The sequence below is a fragment of the Schistocerca piceifrons genome, chromosome 1 (genome assembly GCF_021461385.2).
Source record: "Schistocerca piceifrons isolate TAMUIC-IGC-003096 chromosome 1, iqSchPice1.1, whole genome shotgun sequence".
Taxonomy (NCBI): domain Eukaryota; kingdom Metazoa; phylum Arthropoda; class Insecta; order Orthoptera; family Acrididae; genus Schistocerca; species Schistocerca piceifrons.
Window position 1 is genome coordinate 537161869 of NC_060138.1, and position 25704 is coordinate 537187572.

A 25704-nucleotide genomic window follows, 5' to 3' on the forward strand; every position below is an offset into this window, starting at 1 on the left:
TCTTAATCACTGTACTATTTTATTTGGTGGGGCACTGTCAAGTAAGATGAAAATAAAATTCTACACAGGAAAAATTTGCACAGTCCACACATGTGGCAAGTGTTTAGAAGAGGCAATTTTCATGGAAGAGAAAAGTACAACAGGAATTATGGAATTACAAGTGAGTTATCCAAAATGATAGCTCTGAGCACTATGGGACTTAACATCTATGGTCATCAGTCCCCTAGAACTTAGAACTACTTAAACCTAACTAACCTAAGGACAGCACACAACACCCAGTCATCACGAGGCAGAGAAAATCCCTGACCCCGCCGGGATATCCAAAATGATACCTGCTCTGCTGAACTAGAGGATGCCTGCCTCCTCCCCCCCCCCCCCCCCCTCTCTCTCTCTCTCTCTCTCTCTCTCTCTCTCTCTCTCTCTCTAGGCTACCTGAACATTTTCTCAACTTCAAACTTCCTAAAGCTTTTATTTTTTAATATATATGTATAATTTGCACTTAATGATAACTGACAGGCTTTACAGAATTAAGTACAATACTTTCCCTCAAATAAGAATATGGCAAGAGCATACACAAGAAGGAAAACTGCTATGCTAGTCGGAGGCTATACAAAATACACCTATAAATCAAAATATAATAATCAAAACACTTCTTTGTCAAACACTACCAGTTAAGAAATGGAAACATTATCAAGCTCTCTTTCATTGTTTTATTACTGTTTCTTCACAAGCTTCTGTAATAGGAGAAATATGATATTTTCTGTGTAGATAAGGTTATATAAAAGTGACAGCCACATTACTGGCATTTAAGCCCTCAGACTTTTTTGATTTTTGATTATTAATTTCATCTTCAAGCATTTTGCATGCTATTGATGTTAATAGTTAGTGCAACTTGAATAATACATAATGAGACGTGTAATAACAATAATAATAATAAGGAAAATTAAACAATGGAAACTCCAGGTGCGAATATCAGCAATGTAGGAAAAGATAGAGTGCTACTTACCATAAAGAAGACGCATCAAGTTACAGACAGGCACAATTAAAAAATACACTCACATGTAGCTTTTGGCCACAGCCTTCGCCAATAAACAAACAAACACACACACACGAGATGCTAGAGTTGGCAGTCATGTGTCTGTGAGGTGTAGTTGCTCTCTCTCTCTCTCTCTCTCTCTCTCTCTCTGATGAAGGCTGTGGTCAATAGCTTCAAATGTGAGTGTCTTTTAACCATGCCTGTCTGCAACTTGATATGTCTTCTTTACGGTAAGTAGCAATCTATCTTTTCCTATATCTTTAACAAAGAAAATGGTTAGATTTGATGGATTTGTGTACATACATGAGTTTAAGTTAAAATTTTAAATCATCTTTTGCACAATCAAAAAATTCCTCTATGGGATAGAAAGTGGCTTTTAATGAGGCACTATGTGCTTCTGGTGGCAGTGCATTAACAGTTTTACTCCAAGATATTTAAAGTTATTGTGAGTTTTGCTTAGTCTTGTAAAGGGCTGGTCAATCTTTTCTTTGTGACATGTATTGTGACAATGAAATGATTGCCTTAATTTATAGCTCTCTTTGTTCTCTTCTGTGTAGACTAGACAACTAAGTAGAAACACTGATGGGACTTTTATGACATCTCGAAAAGCACCCTACAAGATACATTGTTTTTGAAAACACCTGCTACAATTTGATAGCCTCTTTCTGCCACATAAAAACTCTTTTTACCCCCGTGGAGCTGCAGTATGTTATGTGGCTATGAAAACAATGCATAGGAGCTGAGCATCATGTTTTCACTCATACATGCTCTATGTTTATATAACAGGTGTATTACTCTTGATAAGTAAGTGCATAAAGGATCTGTGTGTAGGTTTCAGGTTAATTCAGAAGGAAACACTGTACACTGAGAAATTTAACAGCTCTACAGTCACTGTCGGTACTGCATGATCTGAAAATTTCATTTTCAGTTTTATTCTGGTTGCAGTTAATTCGTTGTCTTTAAGCCAGATACTAGAATGGTTGGCTCAGCTTTGCTCCTTTAGGTCCTCTATGTCACTTGCAGTTGCAATGAAACTGGTATCAACAACATACAGAACAGATTTCCACGGCATGATACTAGGCAGGTCTTTAATATAAACTATAAACAGTAAAGCTCTGAGAACGGAATCTTGTTGAAGCATGCCTCTTGAAACATCTGGAATTCCAGAAGTGTGTAGTAACCATTGAAGAGTGCAGTAATCAAGTAATACAATATGGTTGTATTCATAAACCTCTGAACAATAATGGAAATCAACCTCTCGTAGATCCCTACGTAACAAGACAAAGAACAACTGATGCGAATGATACAACTGGAAGAAAACAAAAGCGGGTCAGCCAGCACTGCTCTGCACACATATATGTGTGAGTTGCCGATAGACAGCACAGTGTAGATTGCGCCGGGCACACACCTCCCACAGGCGACCTCCACCTGCCAACCCACACTCCTACAGTTGGTGGTCGATACATGCACACATGCATGGCAACACCACATTTGGAGCATTTCGGGTGTGTGCGCGCGCGCGCGCTCAGTCTCACACACACACACACACACACACACACACACACACGCAATGAAACTGGTATCAACAACATACAGATTTCCACGGCATGATACTAGGCAGGTCTTTAATATAAATTATAAACAGTAAAGCTCTGAGAACAGAGCGTGCGTGTGTGTGTGTGTGTGTGTGTGTGTGTGTGTGTGTGTGTGTGTGTGCGCGTGTGTGTGTGTTCACTAGTAGCAGGATACAGCACACCTCTCCCTCATGCAAATTGGGTGCCCAGGCAATGCAGAAGCCACCAGCAGCCCAACAAAAGAGATGCATCTGTTGGATCTGGAGTGGCAGCAGCCGGTGCCATGATGTGCCAGGTAGGCACCAGAGCACAGTGCCAGAATGTGCTTGGACATGGGCAAGCCTGAGGGCAATGGACTTGTACAGCGCCTTATGACAGCACCAGAGAGGAGGGTGACATAGTCATCTGAGCATCATCATCAGCAAACAGTTCCCAATGTGAGGGAGACAGGGCTGGACCTACAGGTGATGACAGTTGAGGTGATGATGGTGAGGGGGCCGATGGAGGTGGCTCAACTGGAACAACAGGCTGCAGCAATGGACCAAGGCTGGAGACAGACTGGCGCCTAGTACTGCGAAGCTGGAACCCGAGGGGTCCACACATGGAGGAGGCAGCCAATGGGACGGGGGTGCCTCCACAGCAGGCAAGAACGGGCTCGAGGTGGTGGGCAGTGGGGCAGGGTGTAGCGACGGGGGGCACAACTGATCGAAGTGGCGTGACACCAGCCTGTCAGCCATATGGACATCACAAAGACAGCATCCCCAGTGGTGGACCCTAGCAGTGGACAATAGTGACTGGTGTCCACCTGAGCCAGCAACCAAACTCTCGCACCCACACTGGTGATCCTGGTGGGCTGCAGACGGACGAACCTGCCTGTGGCAGGAGCAACACAGGCAAGAAGTTGAGGAGCATGCATGGCTTCCAGCTGTGAAGCAACTTAGTCGGGCTCAGCTCCCTGTAGGCATGAAGATAGAGTTGCTCAGAAAATGGAGAAGGACATCGCCTGCTGAAGAATCCACAACAAACTTTTTCATTTGGGACTTGAATGCATGCATTAGTCATTTTGCCTTGCCGTTTGGGTGAGGGAGCCATGACAGGAACAAAACATCTGAAAGGTGTGAGAAACGAACTGGGGCCCATTATCAGAAACTACAGCACAGGGCAACCCCTCAATAGAAAAAAAATCATCAAAAGCGTAAGAATTGTGACCTCCGCCAATGTAGAAACAAACATGAGAATGTAAGGAAACCAGGAAAATGCATCCACAACCGTGAGTCAACAGGAATTCAAGAAGAGACTTTCATTGTTTACAGGAATGTGTTCCCAAGACTGGCAGAGAGTGGGACAGGGGGACAGGGATGCCCAGGGAGCTGCCTGTTGTTGGGTACATTGTTCACAAGCCACGACAAAATGAACAAATTTGCCACCAATCCTTGGCCAAAAAACATGTCTCCTAGCTAATAGTTTAGTGCACAAAACTCCCCAATGGCCCTAGTGGAGAAGGCGTAGAACCTCGCCCGTAACGCAGTGGGAATGACTACTCTGCGAGAGAGGTCTTTTGTCCAAAATGGGACTAGGTCTTTTATCAACAACAGCAAAACACCACCCAAAACAGGGGATATGAAGCCCAATCTGGCGATTTATCTGCCCAGCCCTGTTGAAGAAACTGAACCACCTGGTGTAGAATTGGGCAGCAGTTGCCGTGAATGAGCTGGTAATTGGGAAACTCTCGACTGTGGCCTGCATTTTCAAAATCAAGATGGAAGCAAAGCAATTCTTCGCAACCAAAATTGGGATCAGAGTCCACAGCAAGGCGGGACAAGGCATTCGCATTGGCATGTTTACAAGTAGGTTGAAAATGGAATTAGTAATTGTAGTGAGACAAGAACAGCACTCAGAACTGTAGATGGTGTGTTGCCTTAAAAGGAAAGGAAATGCGAAGGTTAAACAAGGAAATGAAGGGTTTATGGTCAGTAATAAGGTGTAACTTGAAACTATAGAGGGAAAAAAACATGAAATTTCCGGAGAGCATAGACTATGACAAGAGCCTCTTTTTCCATGAGAGTAATACTGCTGAGCTGGATTGATAAACAAAAACTATGTGCTGGTCCGGAGAGAACACAACTAAACAATGTGCCAAGAGGAGTTTGGATTTCAACATTTGAAAAGAACATTTGCAATCTGGGCTCCAGCAAAAAGGCACAATGTTGCATAACAGGGTATACAACAGGTGGCTCAATGTTGCCACCCCTGCATGAATTTACGGTATTAGGCTATCTAGGAAGGCCTTAAGCTCCTTTGTGGACTACCAAGGCATAGACGTAACGGGAGATGTGGTCTGGAAGAGGGCAAACCTCATCTCATTAGACCTCGAACCCAAATACACAACAGAAGGTTGAAAAACCCGAGATTTCGCGATGTTACACCGTTGGTCTACAGATTGTAAGACAGAAAACAAAGTGCGCAATTTTTTTCAAGTGATTAGCTGTGTAGGAGCCCAGACAACAATATAATCCACATAATTAATGCAACCTGGGACAGGCACAGTCAATTGTTCTAAAAATAATTGGAAAATAGCAGGGGTGCTGGTGACACCAAACGGAAGGCACAAATATTGATAGAGACCAAAAGGAGTATTTAAAACCATAATTCACAAAAATTCTTTGTCCACAGGAACCTGGAGATATGCTTCAGACAAATCAATTTTAGAAAAGTACTGGCAACCCAATATTTTCGCCAACAGTTCCTTCTGGCGAGGGAGAGGATAAGTATTCGCAATCGACATGTTTTGACAATAGTACTGAAGTCACCACACAGGCGAAGTTTCCCTGATGGCTTCTGAACTACAACCAGCAGAGATGACCATTCACTATCCATAACAAGTTGCACCACCCCTAGAGATTGAAGGTTGTCCAATTCCTTTCACCTGAGCTTTCATGGTGACAGGAACAGGACATGCACAACAAAAACGAGTCCAAACCATGGATTTCAAAGAAATTTGAGCAGAAAAGTTTGTAGCAAACCCTATAACTTCCAAAAACAACTCCTCTTCACACAATGTTTGCAACTGAGAATACAGTACCTAACTGGACACAAGGTGAACTGTGTCAGCGACAGAAAATCCAAATGCCTGAAATGAGTCCATCCCAAACAAGTTCTGAATGCCGGCACCGCAACCACCAAAAATGCAATGGAACGAACCGCTTACTTATAAGAGGTAGGTGCCATAAATTGTCCGAGTAGCGCAATGTTCTGTTTGTTATAACTGACCAGCTTCCGTGTGACTGGTGTCAATGGAAGTGAGCCCAAGTTCGCAAAATTTTGATAATTCAATGACATCACTGCAGCACCAGTGTCAACTTGTAGCCAGAGCACTTGGCAAAAAACACTTAACTCAATAAACAACTTGGGAGAAGTATTAGAGTCAAACAGTGAAGGTCTTTGTCCAAACCCCGAGCAACCTTTGGCGAAACACACACAGAGGTGATGTGGCCTTTCTCCTGGCAAGCATCACAAATAGCCCAGTCCCCACTCCTGCTTCCTCATGAAAGCTATCTGTCAACCTAGTGGCCCCATCTTGTGACATTACTGCCACAACGCCCCACACTTCAATTTGATCACTCACTGCTCGAGAAACTTCAAAAGATTGTGCTATTTGAAAAACTTCCACCAAAAGGAGGTTTTCAATAGAATAAAATTTTCTTGCGCACTTCATTGTCTGGAGCTAAATAGATAATTGTGGTGTGCACCATAGAGTCTGCACAACCAGTAATGAACTGACACTTATGGATAAGACCATCTATGACTGATTTGGTTTCTTGTGGCATCAGTAGAATTCAACTCACGTCACTATGAAGTGTTCATTTGCGATGGTAGTTGGACAGGAAACTGCTCATGTGATAAAAAAAAAAAAAAAAAAAGAAGAAGAGACAGAATTGTCGGTTCTTGCACAGAGACAAGCTTTAGGTGGAACCCTTGAGACGAAGAAGGCAGAGCACAAATTCAAGTCTGTCATGCTGAAAACCAAAAAATTCTGTCTTAGTCTCTTTTTCATAAGATTACAAACCTCAGATGAATCATCATATGGAAGAAAAGTGGGTGGACGGATCGGTGGAATGGTACCTGTCTGTTAATGGAAGCCGACAAAGTGGTCATTGCCAAAGTAAGCTGCTCAATTACGGCCGGTAGTACGATGTCCATAAGCTATGAACTTGACGAAACTGCACTTGAGAGACAGCACACATGGAAATCATTCCAAACATGTTGCCAGTCGTGTAGTACCCAAGCAATACACAAAACCAATCCAAGTAACAAATAAGGCTTTATTCATAAACATCTGTACAATAACAGAAATCAGCTTCTCATGGCTCTCCACATAACAAGAAACAGAACACCTGATGTGAATGGTACAACTGGAAGAACATAAAAGAGTGCTTCAAGCATATATATGCAAACATACCAGTATTTATCAGAGTTCCACTGCAGGTGAAATATTGGCAAATTTGCTGGTACAAGCAATTTCTACTATTTTCAAAAGTATTGGTACAAGAGAAATATAGGATGGTAGTTATCAACACAACTTTATGAACATTCCAATTCAGCATTTCATCATGTATCTGCTTCATCTCCAAAGCAAGATAACAAATCACTCAGAAAGATGTATATGTACTATAAATAGCACCAGATCATTAAAATCAACAGTGAAGACACACTGCCAGAATTTGAAAGCAGCCTTTTCTTGGTGCAGGAAATCACAGTCGTAGTATTTCAGTGGAAATTGCTGAGAATCTCTACCACAAAATTCCTATAAAGGAGACTTTCAACAAAGACTTTTGGCTAGATTGTGGCCAAGCGACAAGTGCAATTATACTACTCATTAAAACATAAGTTTTGATGATATTTTTTATCGTATCCGTGTTCTTTTTTTTACATGTTTCACATTTTTAAGAGCTTTTGCAGTATATTTTGTGGTTATTGCCTTGAAGGTTTGCCCATATAGTGTTTTTCCAATAGTCTTATTTAAGTTTACATACTGAACTAAACACTTACAATGAACTGCACACATCTGCATGTATATCTATACATACCTTTTGCTGTGAGGAGCTGCACTTGTGTCTTTTTTGTTGTTGCTCGAATGGAGAATTGGCATTTCTGCATAACACTTATGAAATATAGCATGTTTGAATTTCCGTTATGTGTGACTTCTGTCTAACATTTTTGTTTATATACATCCGACATAACAGAGCTCATGCTGCTAACAAAGGCAACACATTGTCATCAGATGTTACATTATTTCTATAGTGAAGTAAACATAATAAATCTCATTGTATTCCTTTAGTTTTGCAGATTATTTTTTTTTTTTTTAATGTTTGTTTGACCATGAGTGGAAACAGTGGGAGTTGTCATAGGAAAGTAAGTAGTGGGATGCACTGTGGGAGCAGCAAGTGGCTTCACTTGGGGAATGTAGTGGCGAGAACTATGGGAACATCACTGAGGCCATCTCCTGGAACAAATATGCAACAATAATACTGTGATAGAGGAGCAGGAAAGTAAATTCTGTGCTCTTCAGCCACATTTGGATCAAGATCAGACTTAGTGAGGACGAAAGAAATAAGTGGTGGGGAGGGCCGGGGGAGGGGGGGGGGGGGGGGGGGAGATTGGGAACTGGCAGTTGGTAGGTAGGCTAGCAGGAGGATGTGATCAGGTTCCAGCAGCCAGAGATGAGGGGGGCAAAAGTCTAAGATGGTGTAGATGTAGGGAATGTGCAGCAGACACTATGCGTATATAGGAAGGCTAGGAAGAGCACAAATGTTAGGAAGAGTGAGTACTGCTGCTGGCAGCAGTCCTGGATGAGATGTAGGCCTATAGTTACAGGAGAAGTTAGGGGAAGGGTATCAGGTAACCAGCATTTTCAAGCCATGTGCTGGGCTAGTTGGTTCTAGGTTAAGGTTTAGGGCCTTTGTGTATGGGTTTTACAGAGGAGGATCAGGTAGTGATAATGGATGGGGCAGGGAACAGCTCTGGGTAGGGACAGGGCATACAACATAGGTGGTGACCTGAGTAAGACAATTTCCCTAACTGGTGGCATCAATGGGGGCATGGCTGGTCTGTTCCAGTGGTACAATCAGCCTTGTCTTGGCACTGGTGTTTGGCAAGTCACTACAGATGAGGAGGTGGCGTTGACAATTGTTGATCGGGTGCACACTAAACTGGTATCACTGGGGACTATTGGGAGGTGGGGCTACACAAAATATGGTCTGTACCTCAACAGGACATGGAAAGGATGGAGTTAATTAGTGAGAGTATTGCAGGTGGGTGTGGGACCACACACGGTCAAACACCTATTGTAAAAGGTAGAATGGCTGGGCCTCTTTTAGGATAAACCACAACAACAGGTTCCGCTCTTCTATAGCTATCTCTACCACTTCAGGGATTTTTTTCATGGTGTGTCCGGAAGATAGATTGTTCCACATCAGAGTGCACAAACACCACAGAAATTTGTTTGGAAGTATCTATTATTCACCAAAATATGTAGTTCATTACAAATAACATACACCAGCTTGGAGCTGAATTACAATGTTTGACCAGTGTGGTGGAATACATTACAGAGCACTGGGGTAGAAATAGTGAATTTCAGCATATAGTGTTGTCATCATGTGAACATGCTAGTTGCTGCTGTAGAACTACATTAAATGTAAGGAGATCATGTATTTATACCAGAGTTGGCACATATTTTAAAGCTAGAGATGATCTGATTGCAATTGGTATGGATAAACATTTTGATTGGCAGCCGTTGAACTAACAAAGCTAGACACCTATAAGTAGTAAATTATTCTGTGTGTGTGTTCCACTCACCTAGTGGTGATGTGGGCATTTTCCTTAACAAATTAACCAACATTCTGGAAAGAGTCTCACGCCCAAAACAAATGTAATAATATGTGGAGAATAGTATATTAACACAGGTACTGAGGATGAAACCAGTAATGAAAAAATGCGTTCATTAATGTTAACACCAATCAAGTATATATACACCATGTAAACTGACTCATTTCACATCATTTCAATAAGAGAATCATTCAAATGATCTATGAAACATGTAACTGCATTTCCCACAACACAGCTAGACATCTGGAAAACAGTAAAGAAATTAAAAAACAAGAAGTTAGCTGGTTTAGATGAGAGTAATGTTTCTGTTCTGAAGAGGTGTATGATCACATACAAATCTGATTAACAAAGATAATAAATGAATCCTTCAATTCAGGTATTTTTCCAGAGTTCCTAAAGCATGCACAAGTTATCCTTTAGTAAAAAGAAAGATAATGCAGAAAGTACTGAAAACTACTGGCCAGTTTCACTACTGTCTTGTTTTCCAAAAATCATTTACTCTATTCTGAAGGATCGACTAATGAGTTACCTGGTATTTAACAAAGCACAGTTTGGTTTCTGAAGTGGAAGAAGTAGAAGATCGGCTGTTACCAAGTTCACAAAATTGATACTTGAAGCTTTTGACAAGGATGACTGTTTCAGGCATGTTCTTAGACTTGTCCAACTCTTTTCATATGTTTGACCATTTAATATTGCTAACAAGCTAGAAGCACTGGCTATGAGGAATACAGCGAACAAGTGGTTCCCGTCTTAACTGATACAAAGGATGCAAAAGGTAGAGCTAGTCTGCCCATCTGCTGATAATTTTTTTGCAAAACAACTGTCAAACAAGAAATACATACACACGTATTGTACTTCTGTCTGCATGACATATTTATGCAGTTCTGTATATACACACTGTAATTCATTTTTGTATTTTTTTAGCTTTTGCAGGACCACATGGAAATGGCTTAAACTCCGAAATTGCAATTGGAAAATGAATAATTTCTACAGTCAATGGTGAATATGATGTCCTTTAAAAAATAAACATAGGCGTTCCTCAGGGTAGCGTATTGGCTCCAGTTCTGTTTTTAATCTATATCAATGTTTACCAGATAGTATCAGACATGGAGAAAATGTTCTCTTTCCTGATGACAGCAACATCATGGTCACTGATAAAATGCCAGAGCTCCTAGTATAGAAAGCAAAACAGATGTTTATGGTTTGGCAGCACATAATAAATTGGCACTGAACACAAAGGAGATGTACAGAGTGCATATCAGTAGAAAGACAGAAAACAACTCATCACATTAACCATAGATGATGAATCTACAGATTGTGTAACAAGCACAAAAGTTTTAGGGATGAATATTGAGAATCAATTAATGTGGAATGAGGACACAAAGACACTGACTAAAAGAAGTCATCGGTATTTTACATGTTCTTAGGGTATTATCATCAATTTGTAGCAGCTAACTGTCTTGTCGTGATATACTACTCCTATGTACAATCAGTTCTTAGCTATGAGAGTCTTTTCTGGTGATCAAAGGCATGAAATATTGTCACTGTTTTTAAACTGCAGGAAAGGGCCATAAGAATAATAATTATAAGCAGTAGACGGGCTCTTTGTAAAGAGCTATTTAGAAAACCGGGCATCCTCACTGCACCACTTGAGTACATATAACAATCTGTGGTGCCTATCAGAGCAGTGTTCCAATTTTAGTTCTACTCATAATTATGGAACAAGAGTCAGTATGAACTTACATTTACCACAGACTAAGAAAAAAGAAACAAAGCACAAAACAGTATTATACATCAGGGAATGGATCTGTATAATAAATTGCCCAAAAAATGAAAAACAAAAACATTACTTAAGTACATTTGTTCCAAAAGGCAGCTAAACCTTCTTCATAACTAATGCAGAGTACACAAGTAAAGATTATTTGGAGGACTCAGAGCAGTGGGTAATAACAGAAGGGGTTAACTAAAACAACCTGTCACATTTTTATCATGATCATGGTTTACTGCTTTTGCAAAGAAGTCATATTTCAGGATCCAGTAAAGTGCATGGTAGTAATATCTTTGACAAAGGGAATGACAGGAAAGAGACATGGAGTATACTTTAATGTCAGTGGCCCAGAAATAGATTGTCCGAAGAGGCTAGTGTTATGCAAAGGGCATAGCACTACCTTCATGGTCCAGAAGTCATCAGTGGTTATCCATAGTGTGTGCAGCAATGGAGAGCAAAACTCTGTATTTTTTATTATTAATGTTGTAGGTAAGATCTTGTAAATGGTGACGCTTTAGGGTTAAAGCAGAAGTGCTGAGTTGTTGATATGCACCAACAAAGGAAAGAAAACTTGCAAGATTTCGGAGTTATCCTTTGATGAGCTAAAGTAACACTCTCTCTCTCTCTCTCTCTCTCTCTCTCTCTCTCTCTCTCTCTCTCTCACTCACTCACCTATGCCCCTACATGGTGTTGTTTAGACTAGCAGTGACAATGCTAGTTTTTGACAACAGGATGGAGGAAGGGGAAACTCCTGGGTGAATGGTGTGGAAACAATGGGTTACCTGAGATTGAGTACAAGGCGATCACGGAAGTAGAGGATGTGATGTGAGGATAACTCCCATTTGCGTAGTTCAGAGAAGCTGTTGGTGGAGGGAAGGATCCAGATGGCTCAGATTGTGAAGCAGAAATTGATATGGAGCAGGTGGGGCTTAGTGCTCAGTAGCATGTTGTGCCACCTGGTGGTCAACTTTGTTCTTGACAACAGTTTGGTGGTGCCCATTTATCCTACAGGATAGCGAGCTGGTGGTCATACCAACATAAAAGGCTGTTCACTGTTTGCAGCAGAGTTGTTATTGACAGGCCTGCTTTACCGGGTGGCCTGGCTTCTGATGGGGTAGGATAAGCTTTTGATCATTAGATAGCAAGAACATTCTCAGACTGGGGAACAACAAGGAAAGAAACTGATCACACCCTAAAAAGGGAACCTTTCTGACTTCCAGCTTTTGTGATTTAGGAAACATAAATCTGGATAGCTGGACAGGTATTTGAGCCTTAGTCTTCCAGAAGGTGAGTCCATTGTCTTAATCACTACACCATTCCAATGTAAATTCAGCTGGGTGTTACAGATGTGTGTTGAGATTCTCTCTCTTCATGTTATATATTAGTGATCTAGCAAGTAATATTGATAGCATCCTTATACTTTTTGCATATCATGCAGTTACCTACAATGAATTACGACCTGAAAAAAACTGCACGCAAATAATCAGTCAGATCTCGGTACAATACAAAGTGATGCAAATATTATCTACTTGTTTTAAAATGCTCAGAAATATGCAACTGCGAACTGCAAAAGCTGCAGAAGTGTAACAGCAAATGATTAAAATATCAGTTTCGAGCAGACAGTGGTAAATAGTGGACGTGCTGTCGCAGTGTGTCAATCTCGTCGTGTCACAAATGGCACAGAGCAACAGCTCTGAATCAAGTGTTAAGACATTCTCTAGAATATTTTGAAGAAAAAAAAAAGTATTTTTCCAAGGACAATGACATCATGAGAAATAGCAAAACTTAAAATTTCTTGCAATGTAAGAGTTGGAGTGTCAAATGTTGGATCTGGAAACCTGGAGACAACAGTGACAATGTGTGTGTGTGTGTGTGTGTGTGTGTGTGTGTGTGTGTGAGAGAGAGAGAGAGAGAGAGAGAGAGAGAGAGAGAGAGAGAGAGAGAGGGGAGGGGGGGGGGGGGGGGTTGATTCTGTCTGATAGCTTAATCTGCATTTAAGTGTCATTTGATGCCTCGCATATTTGGTGCGTAGTGATCTATCCTTATCCACTGTTGTTATTCCATCCTGGATTTTCCACTGTTTGACTATGACAATCCTTTCACTAAGCTGTTCATTGTAGTTCACCCAAATTCCTATTTTCTAGTTCATTATTACACCAATGCCTACCTTACCTCAACCAAATTTTGTGTCAAACAGAACACAATAGAATAGAATAGAATAGGCATTTATTATCTCATAACATACAACTGCAAGTCGTTGACTTTATTTATTTGCTTACACATCATGTTCCATAGGAGCAAATCTCCAAGGTCATGGAACATGACAGTACATGCAATTACAACATAAAAGTAATATGAGAGGAGTGACCCATGAGGAAACTCTTCAGTTTCAATTTGAAAGTGCGTGGATTACTGCTAAGATTTTTGAATTCTTGTGGTAGCTTATTGAAAATGGATGCAGCAGTATACTGCACACCTTTCGGCACAAGAGTTAAGGCAGTGTGATCCAAATGTAGGTTGGATTTCTGCTGAGTATTAACAGAGTTAAAGCTGCTTATTCTTTGGAATTAGTTGATATGTTAACAAGAAATGACACTAAAAAAATATATATGTTGAGAGGCCAATTTCAAAAGACCCACACTAGTGAACAGGGGTCAACAAAAGGTTCGCGAACTTGCACCACTTATTGCCTGAACCACCCACTTCTGAGCCGAAAATATCCTTTTAGAATGGGAAGAGTTACCTCAAAATATAATATCATAAAACCTAAGTGAATGAAAACAAGCACAGTAGACTAATTTTTGTGTCAAATGATCATTTACATCAGATACCATTCGAATAGTAAAAATGGTAGCATTAAGTCTTTGAAAAACATCCTGGACATGGGCTTTTCACAAGAATTTACTATCTATCTGAACACCAAGAAATCTGAACTGTTCAGTTTCACTAATTATATGCCCATTCTGTGAAATTAAAACTTTGGGTTTTGTTGAACTGTGTGTTAGAAACTGTAAAAACTGAGTCTTAGTGTGATTCAGCATTAGTTTATTTTATACAAACCATAAACTTATGTCATGAACTGCACTACTTGAATCTGAGCCAATGTCACACACAACATCCTTTACTACCAAGCTAATGTCATCAGCAAACAAAAATATTTTAGAGTTATCCTTAATACTAGAGGGCAGATCATTTATATAAATAAGGAACAGGTGTGGCCCCAATACTGATCCCTAGGGTACCCCCCATTTGACCATACCCACTCAGACCCCGTATCACAGCCATTCTCAACACTGTGAATAATGACCTTTTGCTGTCTGTTGTTAAAGTAAGAGGTGAACTCCACTTATTCCGTAATGGTCCAACTTCTGGAGCAATATTTTGCGTTCAACACAATCAAACACCTTAGTTAAATCAAAAAACATGTCTAGCATTCGAAACATTTTATTTAACCTATCCAGTACGTTTTGGAAAGATCTTTGAAGCGCAGCAACATGTACGCTGCATATTTTTGTGTTACGAAGATATAAATTTGAATTCCACTAAACACCGCATGTTACTTTCCGAAGCATTGAAATTGAGATTGTGACACAATTTTGTAAGCCAGTCATAGCTCGTGTTACATGATCTCGCCAGATGATGACAGCACAGGACACGTGATGCAGTCAGCCAATAGCAATATCACTTTTAAGTAGTGCAAATACACAAATATGAAAAGTTAATAGCTTACATTAATATACATAGTGTTGCTATAAGACAAGCAAAGCTTTTACATATAATGCTGATCTTTTTGTTACACTTTAAGACACATCACACAAATGTGCCAGTGTGCCAGTAAAATTTTTAGTAACGGCGTAAATGTCTGATCTTCTGAGTTCAAAATTCTTCTAGGTGGTCATCATCAGAAAGTTGATTTTTCAATGAGAGTCAAACGCTCTGTGATTTAAGAAATTAATCATACGTTCTTGCAAGTAGTTCATCTTACGTAAAAGGACATTTACTTTGAAAGTAACTCTTTTCAAACCACCATTTGCAATATTTTCCTGAGACCTGTTAGAAATTGGTTCGTTTCAGCAGTTGCCAGAGAGCGCCAGATAACAGGAGTCACTATGCTTGTGCAGCTACGATGACGCGGGAAGCCCGTATGTTCATACGTGTAAAATGTTAAAAGATCTTGCATTATGTCATAAAAGAAACAAGACATCAGAGGATACTTCAAGAGCATCGGAATTTCATGAACCATACTAAAATGCGTAATTCAGCTTAAAGTGCACATTCATATGTCCAGATTGAGATGTAAATTTTCTTGGAGTACCAGTACTGTATTATCTCATGTTTGGCTCTTTATAACAGCATAATGCCACATGAGCTAGTAGATGGAAAACGAGCACTTAAAATGCAGCGAACAGTTGAAACTAGCCAACAGTGTGAAATTAAACACTTTATTTCAAATAAATTGACTGCCTCAGTGGAAAAGATTAATAAAAGCCAAATCTCTTTAGCAAACCAACAAAAATAGCTTCATTGTTCTGCAAGGCAATTAATACTTGACTGTCAGAAAGGTGGAAATAAAATTTGAAACTAGTATCATATTTTAGCCTTCCGTAATTATGTGAACATATTTTAATTCATTTGGTAGCTCCTGGCCACAGAAATCTGGTTTGTTTTCATTTGATGCGAGAGAAATAAGTGAAGAGGACACAGCGAAATCACTAAACGTAAACACAGGTCACGTGGAGACTACCCACCTCCCCACTACAACTCAGACTGCTCTGTGCATCAGCCCCAGATCTACGATATTTCTGAACCGGGACAATACTAGGTAGTGGCACCCAATCACACATCTGTAGTCAGAAGTGGGAGACGGTACTACTCATATGTGACTCCACTGTGCATGCGCAAGAGCCTGCCCACAACTGCTCACACGAATCTAATGTAAACAGTTGTCACAACGTTCATCGGAGGCAATTTATTGATAGGAAGATTGCATAGTCTTCCTAAAGCCTTCGACACACATTGCTGCTGGCAGACACTTGTCTGAGCGGCGTTTTTTGTTGTTGTATATGGCACAGTTCCTTTGCAACTTACGTTCTATTTTCATTTTTTTCCCCTCTCGTTCATGTTTTGTTGCTGCAGTATTATTCTGCAGAAGCGGGATACAGTAATATCCTTTGTTAGAGTATTGGTTATTACCAGTCAAAATCACAAAAATTTAACTGAAATCTAAAACAATGAAAAATGCCTGGAATTCTAAAAAATTTCCGGGTTTTTCCTGGTTTTCTCCCGGATGAAAAAATTCCCAGGTTTTTCCCCGGATCTCCCAGGTCGTATACACTCCGCATGCCCTCTGCCATCAGTGACTTCTCCAGCCCCATGTTAAAATGCCAACAGCTGCATTAAGATAAGGCTGATCATGGCGCTGAAACAGTTGCATGAAATGCACATTAGTGCCACCAGTTTAAATAGCAACTATATTTACCAGGTCACCACCTACATCACATTCCCCGTCCCTATCAAGACTATTCTCTGCTCCATCCCCTATCTCTACCTGATCCTCCTCCGTAAAATTCCTACTTAACTCCCCTATGCTGTCAGTCACCTGAGCTAACCCTGCACTAAGCTTCACAATGCTTGTGACCTGGTACTCACTCCCCAACACATCCTGCAACTGCTGGCCCACATCTCTACCATGTGAACTAACTAGCAGCAGAACCACCTGCGTTCTGTTATACTTTGCAACTGATTTAGGCCTCCTAACTGCTGAGGACTGCTGCAGCATGTTTCCTACACCTATAGCTACAAGAAGCTCCTCTCCACTCGACTCTGACAGTTGGACAAATCTATTGCATATATGCAAAGTACAACTGTCTGAATACCTCCTCCTCTTAGCTGCCTTCATGCCAACTGCCAGTTCCCATTCCCCAGCATCCTTCACCCTCCTCAACATATCTAGTTCCTCCTTCGCATATTGTAACTGCACCTGAAGGGCGCAGATCTTATGCTCCTGCTTCTATATCAACTTATTTCTTCTACAGATTCTGCATTACCAGGAGAAGATCTTGCTAGATTGCTAGCCCACTGGCTTCCCCACTGCATCTCCCCCCCCCCCCCCCCCCCCCCCCCACACACACACACAAAATGAAAATATTTTGAATAAATCCCACACCTATGACAGAGCCCACACTTCTTACTCATGGCAAAATTTTGCAGTTACTGAAAAAAAAAATTCTATGTTGCTTAAGTTCAGTTACACCAGTAGAACCATTTACAGAACTAACAATAGTGCTCTCACAATTCTCTCTCTACTAAGAAAGCAACTACTTTTATTAATACTACTAAACCACAACTAATACCAATACCAACTTCACAAAATTTATTAGCTGAAACCAAAAATTCAAGTGGAAACTGGAACACTCAACGAACTTAAAAGAGCGAATGAAAATTTTACTGAAATATTTCACTAGAAACAATAAGAAACATCAGCTGAAAATTAAAGCACAAAATTTACCAAATGACTTCAACGCACAGAAAACCCTAAAAAACAAAGCGAGCAAACATTTATTAAATTGTAATTTCACCACAAACAGCACAAAACACCATTGAAAACTATTAAAGTTAATAAATATATAACAGTGCACAAACAACTTTGTCAGTACTTATATTTGAAACCGCTACAACTGCAACCACACGCCGCAAAATGTAAACACACTACTGACCAGGAGACTCGACAAAACACAAAAATTGGTTTCCAACTTTCCTTACAATATCAGAAATATAATTTACTGTACTGGATAATTAATTAAGCAATTAATATTTTCCTTCAAAAGTAACAAACTTTTAAAAATTAACAGTCCTAAGTACTTATGCTCTCCTGCTCAAATTTTCAGGTGGTCATTCGTGATTTATTCTAATAAATAGAAACATTTCTGCCTTAGTTTTTCACATAGGATTTTTTTAGTGTTTCTAAATTTATGCTGAGCAAATTTTCTTCCTTCCCCTCTGTTATAAATTTTCATGCCCATATAATGCGAAGTTTGAGCATAAAGTTTTAAACAGTGGGCGGGCAGCATAAAATTATTTTGATTTCTTGTGTTGTAATCATGTTGGAAATAATTTGCTACAAATAAATCAAGGTTGCTGTACGCAAAGGTAATCAGCTCACAGATGTATAGTGAGGGAACACTTGACATACTTAAGATTTTTTAAGAGTGGGCAATATGATTTTCATCACCCTACATTGTGTATGTTTATAATAATGGTTTTCTGAAGTTTTAATATTCGGCACTTATGGCTTGATTATCCCAGATTACAATTCCACACCTTTTTAATGACTCAAAGCAACTGTGATATACCACTTTACGTATGCCCATACTGGCAGCATTGTACAATACCCTCACTGCAAATGCTACGCTGTTTATTTGCAGGGTACTGTATATGTGAGCCACATGATACATTTTTATCCAGTTGCTTTCCTAGGAATTTCACACGGCTAGCTTTCTGCAAATCCTGGTTTCTGTGACTGACCTGGATATCATTTAATTTTGCTTGTATTGTTTCAAACTACATTAACGGAGTCTTTTCTATGTTTAATATTAACCCATTTAAATTAAACCAGGTATCCAATTTTTCTAAAGTATTTAATACAGTTTGGAGAATTTGGTCAGTACTGTTACTTTCGATGATTACAGATGTATAATCTGCAAACATTAAATGGTAGATCATTTATGAAAACAGAAACAGAATGAAACCTAAAACAGAACCTTGGGGTACTCCATGTGAAATGGTTTCCACTTTGAAGTATTAAGTTCCTCTCTCTGATGATATAACCACTCTTTGTCTTCCGTTTGTTAGACAGGACTTAAACCATTCTAGCACCGTGTCCCAAATTCCCTACTTTTCCAGTTTACAGAGTAGGAAGTAGTGGTTCACACTATCAAAGGCCTTTGATAGGTCACAAAAAATTCCTGTGGTGTGCAGTGAATGGTCTAGAGAGAAGCTAATTTTATCTAGAAAATCGTTTACAGCAGATACTGTGGTTTTGCCTTTTTGAAATCCATACTGATTTTTTGAGACTATTTTAAATTTCTCTATGAAATTTTGAATTTGTATGGTGATTACCTTTTCAAATATTTTTGATAATGATGGAAGAAGAGATTGGGCGATAGTTTCCCATATGTTCTTTTGTGCCTTCTTTGAATAGTGGCTTAACTACTGTACACTTCAGTGAGTCTGGAAAATAACCTCCTTGAAGGAACTGGTTAACTATTGTAGATAGTGGTTGTGCAGTTATTTTAGACACTGTTTTTAACACTTTTGTTGGTATTAATTTTCTATATCTTTTACAGTAGTTTTGGTAAATGTACTGAAAGGTTCACCCTCAAACTGTTCACTGTTGAAGAAATTTACCTTATCTGAATAATCTTCTTCACTGATGTTTGCTTTGTTTACATTCATAAATAATTCATTAAATAATTCAGAAATTTGAGCAGGTTTTACAATAGTTTTATCCTCTATCTTGATTTCGGAAATATCATGGCCTCTGGCTGTGGAACCTGCTTCAACTTTGATCACTGACAATAATGCCTTTGATTTGTTGTCACAATCCAAAATAAATCTATTATTTGCGAGTTCTTTTGCTGCATTCACAATTTTTTTAAAAATATTTTTGTAATTTTTTTTACATAGGTAACAAAATCTGGACTTGTTATGTTTTAGTTCCCTATGTAACTCCAAACAGAGCACAATGATCAGTAAGTCCTATCTGAATAAAACTTATTTGCCTCATTATAAATACAACTGGTTAAAATATTATCTATACATGTTGTAGACATTTTGTTTACTCAAGTAAGATCAGTGAAATTAGCACTGAAACCCGATATCTGAATCACATTAATGGATTTTGTTGAGTTTTTGGCTTCACTGGCTAGACAACTCATTATTAAGCTGATCAGAGATCAACACTGTATTGAGGTTTACGTTTTTGGCTACAGACATATAAGATTTCTAAATGATTTTGGCAGTAGTCCACTATTTCCCAGCAATGACCAAATGAGCCAACAGTCTCCTGGGATAAGGCAAACTGCTAGGGAGCTTTCAGCCAAACTTTGTAAAAACTGCTAAGCCCATTACACATTTCCTAAGGGACAGATTAGGATGATTATAAATGATCAAATGTTTTAAGCCTTCAGATCTAGTCTAAGATTTGGAAAATTCCAAAAATTATTTACAATGGCCTGTGATGCCGACAACGCACAAGTACTAATTCAGTGTAACAACAAATAGTACCTTCACAGCATTTGCATCTTGGAAATAAAACAGTCATCACGATGCACAATCATCATAAACAGGTATCACAAGTTCTACTCTTGCATTTATCACTATGAATGCCGTTTGTACAACTGGTGATTTGAAGTTGGCATTACACTAATGTGTCTTTTTGATCTAGAAGACTCCACCAACTAAATGTTGTAGAGGGCGTTCTGAATCTGCAGATGCTTTTATGAAGTGAAGCACCAACCTAGGAAAACTGTCTATCATTCACTGACAGGGTAACTATGTGGAAGTACAGTGTAGTGACTTTGGGAAAAGTAAGAAAGGATGGGTGGGATAAAGAAGGATCCATTATCTCTTTTATTTGATTTATTGTTCCACACTTTTCTACTTCCATTTCATTTTTTTCCATCAAGTTCTTGTTACTCTTCAATGCATATTATTTATTTTGAACTTAGCTCTCGTCATTGACCTACCTTTTCAGTAAAGTTACGGAGTTTGAATTTCTACCAATCATTTATTAATATCTCTACATTTCAGCATATACTACCAAAGACACAGCGCCCTAAATAACTGGGTTCCGCCTTTAGATGTTCATACTATTTCTGTCTTTAGACTGTCAGTGTCAATTTTTCGCTAATCACTCAGAAAATACATATTACAGTGCAATAACCTTTGGCGCGGAGGGTATTAAACCAAGCACTTCACTAGATCTTACAGTAATCAATTCTGTGTGTATTTAACAAGCAGCATATCACAAAAACAGAAGAAAACAATAGAATAGTAGCTGAATTGAGCAATCCAAATCTGGTAACAGTAAGTGGTACACTAATGTGCTGAAGCAATGTATAAGGGCAATATTATGAATAGTAGGTAATAAAAAAAAAATGAGGTGGGAGTGGGGGTGGGGGTGGGAGAGGGGAAGGTTAGTATACAGGGGTTACTGAAAATGGTAAATGAATATATGATCTAAAGATACAGTGTGGAGTGATACAGTTCCAGTAAACCTGTGTTCGTAAAAGTAAGATGCATAATCTGTAGAACATTGAACTCAAGAGTGTAGACATGAATACTATTGTATCCCATTTGTTTTATAATACAAGCATTCACTAAAATGACTAGCAAGCAAAAGAAATATTAGTTTTTTTGTCATTTCAAAGTGAGTCCTGCATTCAACAGTTGTCGGCTGTTTTTCCTGTTAGCACACTTTGAAGTATTCACCATGGAAGAAAAAAGTGACAATTATACGTAAAATTACACTCATAATACCTTGTAGTCCTCCAGTTGCATATGCTGATTTCGCATCAAGAGGATTTTCTATTCCACCATAATGAGCTCCATTTCCACTTTCTGTTCTGCTTTCTCCATCACTGCTATAGTCAGGGACTTCCAGTTTTGGCTACAACAACATTAGTTTACAGATAATTATTTTATAACTTTTTATGGCTTTATTCCAAAAATGCTATGAGAAGCATGCAGAAATATTTAAGTTTCAGAAAATATTACATCATTATGCAGCTTTATGTAAAGTGGAAACATTGTTTTGCACACTAATAAATTCAGATACAATACTAAATAAATGAAAAACTATTATCTCTCTCTCTCTCTCTCTCTCTCTCTCTCTCTCTCTCTCTCTCTCACACACACACACACACACACACACACACACACACACACACACACACACACACACACACATTTTTCACAGTAACTACTTGGCAGTTGGATAGATTTGAATAAAACTGTCAACTGCTCAATTTAATGCAGTAGTAGTAGTAGTAGTGGTGGTGGTGGTGGTGGTAATAATAATAATAATAATAATAGTATGTTTGGGCCCTACTGGACCACAAGATGTACAACAAAAGGCTTTTTCAGAGTTAAAACACCGCTTCTTTGTGCCCATATTCCTTTCAGTCTCTCAGAATGGGCTCTTTTCCACTCATCAGACCAAGTTGTTTGGATTTTCTTGAGTTTTTCTACCAGGGCAAATGTCCAACTGTGAATTTTCTGGGCAATATATTTCCTGCTTGTTACATCAAGTTGTGTTATTCCTGCTTTCTTCAGCTGTTCTTCTACTGCAGAAATCTATTTTATTTTTTTCAGTTTTAGCTTTACATTTTCCTGAAACAATATCAATTTTATTTGTCCATTCTTCTGCCTTTCTTCAAAGAAGTCAACAGCCTCGTCACTGAAATGAGACAGGCTTTGAATTATGTTCTTTCCTCCAGTGTGCACTATTAATACACTCAACCTAGTCTCAATCACTGTTGTTCTTTAAAATATCTTCAGAGTTGATAAGCACCTTTCAGCCTCAACAATAACAATTAGAAAAATTTCAAAAGTTTGCATGTTTCCACAACATTTTTGTTTATGAGCTGAAAAATGTTAGTAGTGGCACTCATGACAGAAGAAGTCTTGCCACCTGTAGATAGTTTAGTTTTTAGACATTGCCTCCCTACAAATGGATATGCTTATATTGGGGAATTATTCACACATACCACAAAGTACTACAACAAAAAGGGTAATATAGAATTGAAATTTACTAATGAAAAGCTTTACTTGGTATGATATTGCATCACACAGCTCTTTTGCTATGACAAATAAGCTTGAGACTCTTCTTTCATTTCTGATACTTTTGACACACCTACAGACTCCATAAACACTGATTTTTAAATATTTCAACCAATGAAATACATGTTGTTATCTGAGATTGTCAAATGGAGACATAGGCATTCTATTATGTTAAAATATGTATGTAGATAAAAATCCTAGGTCCAGATCACAAGAATTCCTTTACTGATAACAATATAATGTAAATGGACAAATAAAAAATCTACTCACCATGCAACGACAAGAGAAAACACACACACACAAAGATTTAACTTGTACAAGCTTTCAGAGCCAGTGGCTTGGCAGAAGAGTTGAAGGGGAAGGCAGATGGGTGACTGAAAAGGACTGGAGTGGTTTAGGAAAAGGGGTACAGTTCACAAAAGTCACGCACATCCCAGGTCAGGGAAGACTTACCAGATGGGATGAACGGATAGTCTTTTAAATTTTTTTAAATTTTAGAAAGATACTTCAAGCATGCCTCTTGGATAATGGATACTAGAGAGTCAAAAATTATTTAGGTTACATTAAGCAGAAGCTAGTGAAAATCTAACATCAATTTATAATAAAATATCCCTGTTGTGCTAGGATAGGGCTATTCAATACAGCTGATCAGGATTGCACAGCACACAAAGCAGCAGACTAGAACAGAAAGAGGAGCAATGGGACACCTCACCCAACAGCACCAGTTGTCAGTGAACTGTGAAATGGCAGGTGCAGGAGATCAGGTGCAGGAGATGCTCTAACAACGGACCTTCAATGCCAACTGTATTTTAATCCTTCACTGCTGAATGGGCTACAACAGTACGCACATCCGTGTGTGTGATGGCTGCTCCATGCAGCATGCTTGCCATGTTAAACATGATATGACGCTGAATACTGCCACATCTGCTGCACTGAGTTATCATAGCCAGCTCTTCTGAATTTATTCTCACCAAAAAGTTTTTAAAATAAAGTGTAGTTTTAATAATCTTTATTGATGGAGTTCCTAAAACCAGATAACATTACAAAGAAGCACATTTCAGACTTTTTTTGTGTGATATATTTCAAAACAAGCTACAACACACAGTTGCATATCACATTTCACATTGTTTATAGCAGTAACATGATTCCTTTAATTTTTTTTTTGTTTTTGCTGCATATGATGCATCTGCTTACAGATCCATGTTGTTTTACTGATGATTCGATGGAGCTTGAAAAATGCCTTTCTCAAAGCCACAAAGGCTTTTCCTCATTTGACCAGCAACCTCCTGCTGATTTCCTTTCTTGGTACAAGTGAAGTACTCTTCTCAGTGCGAACCTTGTAAATAATGTGGGAATTTAACACATTTACAATTCAGTGTTTCGTAAACACATTCCACTGAACTAAGTAGCATGTTTATTTTGTCCACTGGACCCATAATCTCATTATATTTCATTACACATTTTTTGTATCAGTTTGGCAGTCCATTTTCCCATATTGCCCTGATTTCATTCCAGCTGTACGACATGTTGTCAACAGACATACGTCTTACATCATGTCTTCTGACCTAAATTCCATCTCTCCTCTTCGCAGTTTGGCCTCAAGTTTTAGTGCACCTTTCCTGTTCAAGGGAACTGTATCTACTGCATTTCTTCCTCTTTTGTGCAAGAAGGGGAACAGAGATGTACTTGTGTAACAATTATCCACACATATATCTAAAAACAAAGATGATGTGACTCACCAAACGAAAGCACTGGCAGGTCGATAGACACACAAACAAACACACAAAATTCAAGCTTTCACAACCAACGGTTGCTTCGTCAGGAAAGAGGGAAGGAGAGGGAAAGACGAAAGGATGTGGGTTTTAAGGGAGAGGGTAAGGAGTCATTCCAATCCCGGGAGTGGAAAGACTTACCTTAGGGGGAAAAAAGGACAGGTATACACTCGCACATACACAGATAGGTGTGTCTGTGTATGTGCGGATGGATATGGGTGTGTGTGCGAGTGTATACCTGTCCTTTTTTCCCCCTAAGGTAAGTCTTTCCGCTCCCGGGATTGGAATGACTCCTTACCCTCTCCCTTAAAACCTACATCCTTTCAGGACCGATGACCATCGCAGTCTGGTCCCTTTAATCCCACGAACGTGCGGAACGATTTGAAGTGGAATGATCATATAAAATTAATTGTTGGTAAGGCGGGTACCAGGTTGAGATTCATTGGGAGAGTGCTTAGAAAATGTAGTCTATCAACAAAGGAGGTGGCTTACAAAACACTCGTTCGACCTATACTTGAGTATTGCTCATCAGTGTGGGATCCGTACCAGATCGGTCTGACGGAGGAGATAGAGAAGATCCAAAGAAGAGCGGCTCGTTTCGTCACAGGGTTATTTGGTAACCGTGATAGCGTTACGGAGATGTTTAATAAACTCAAGTGGCAGACTCTGCAAGAGAGGCGCTCTGCATCGCGGTGTAGCTTGCTCGCCAGGTTTCGAAAGGGTGCGTTTCTGGATGAGGTATCGAATATATTGCTTCCCCCTACTTATACCTCCCGAGGAGATCACGAATGTAAAATTAGAGAGATTAGAGCAGCCACGGAGGCTTTC

The 25704-nt window shown here is 39.3% G+C and overlaps 1 protein-coding gene across 4 annotated transcripts in view; it reads right to left on the reverse strand.

Moving 5' to 3' along the window:
* Positions 1–25704, reverse strand: part of LOC124799192 (protein abrupt-like) — a 252710-nt gene that overhangs the window by 168913 nt on the left and 58093 nt on the right. For all 4 annotated transcript variants that reach the window (XM_047262751.1, XM_047262737.1, XM_047262729.1 and 1 more), the window contains exon 5: positions 21803–21932. In XM_047262751.1, the coding sequence (XP_047118707.1) occupies positions 21803–21932 (130 nt within the window). The remainder of the gene's footprint in view (positions 1–21802; positions 21933–25704) is intronic.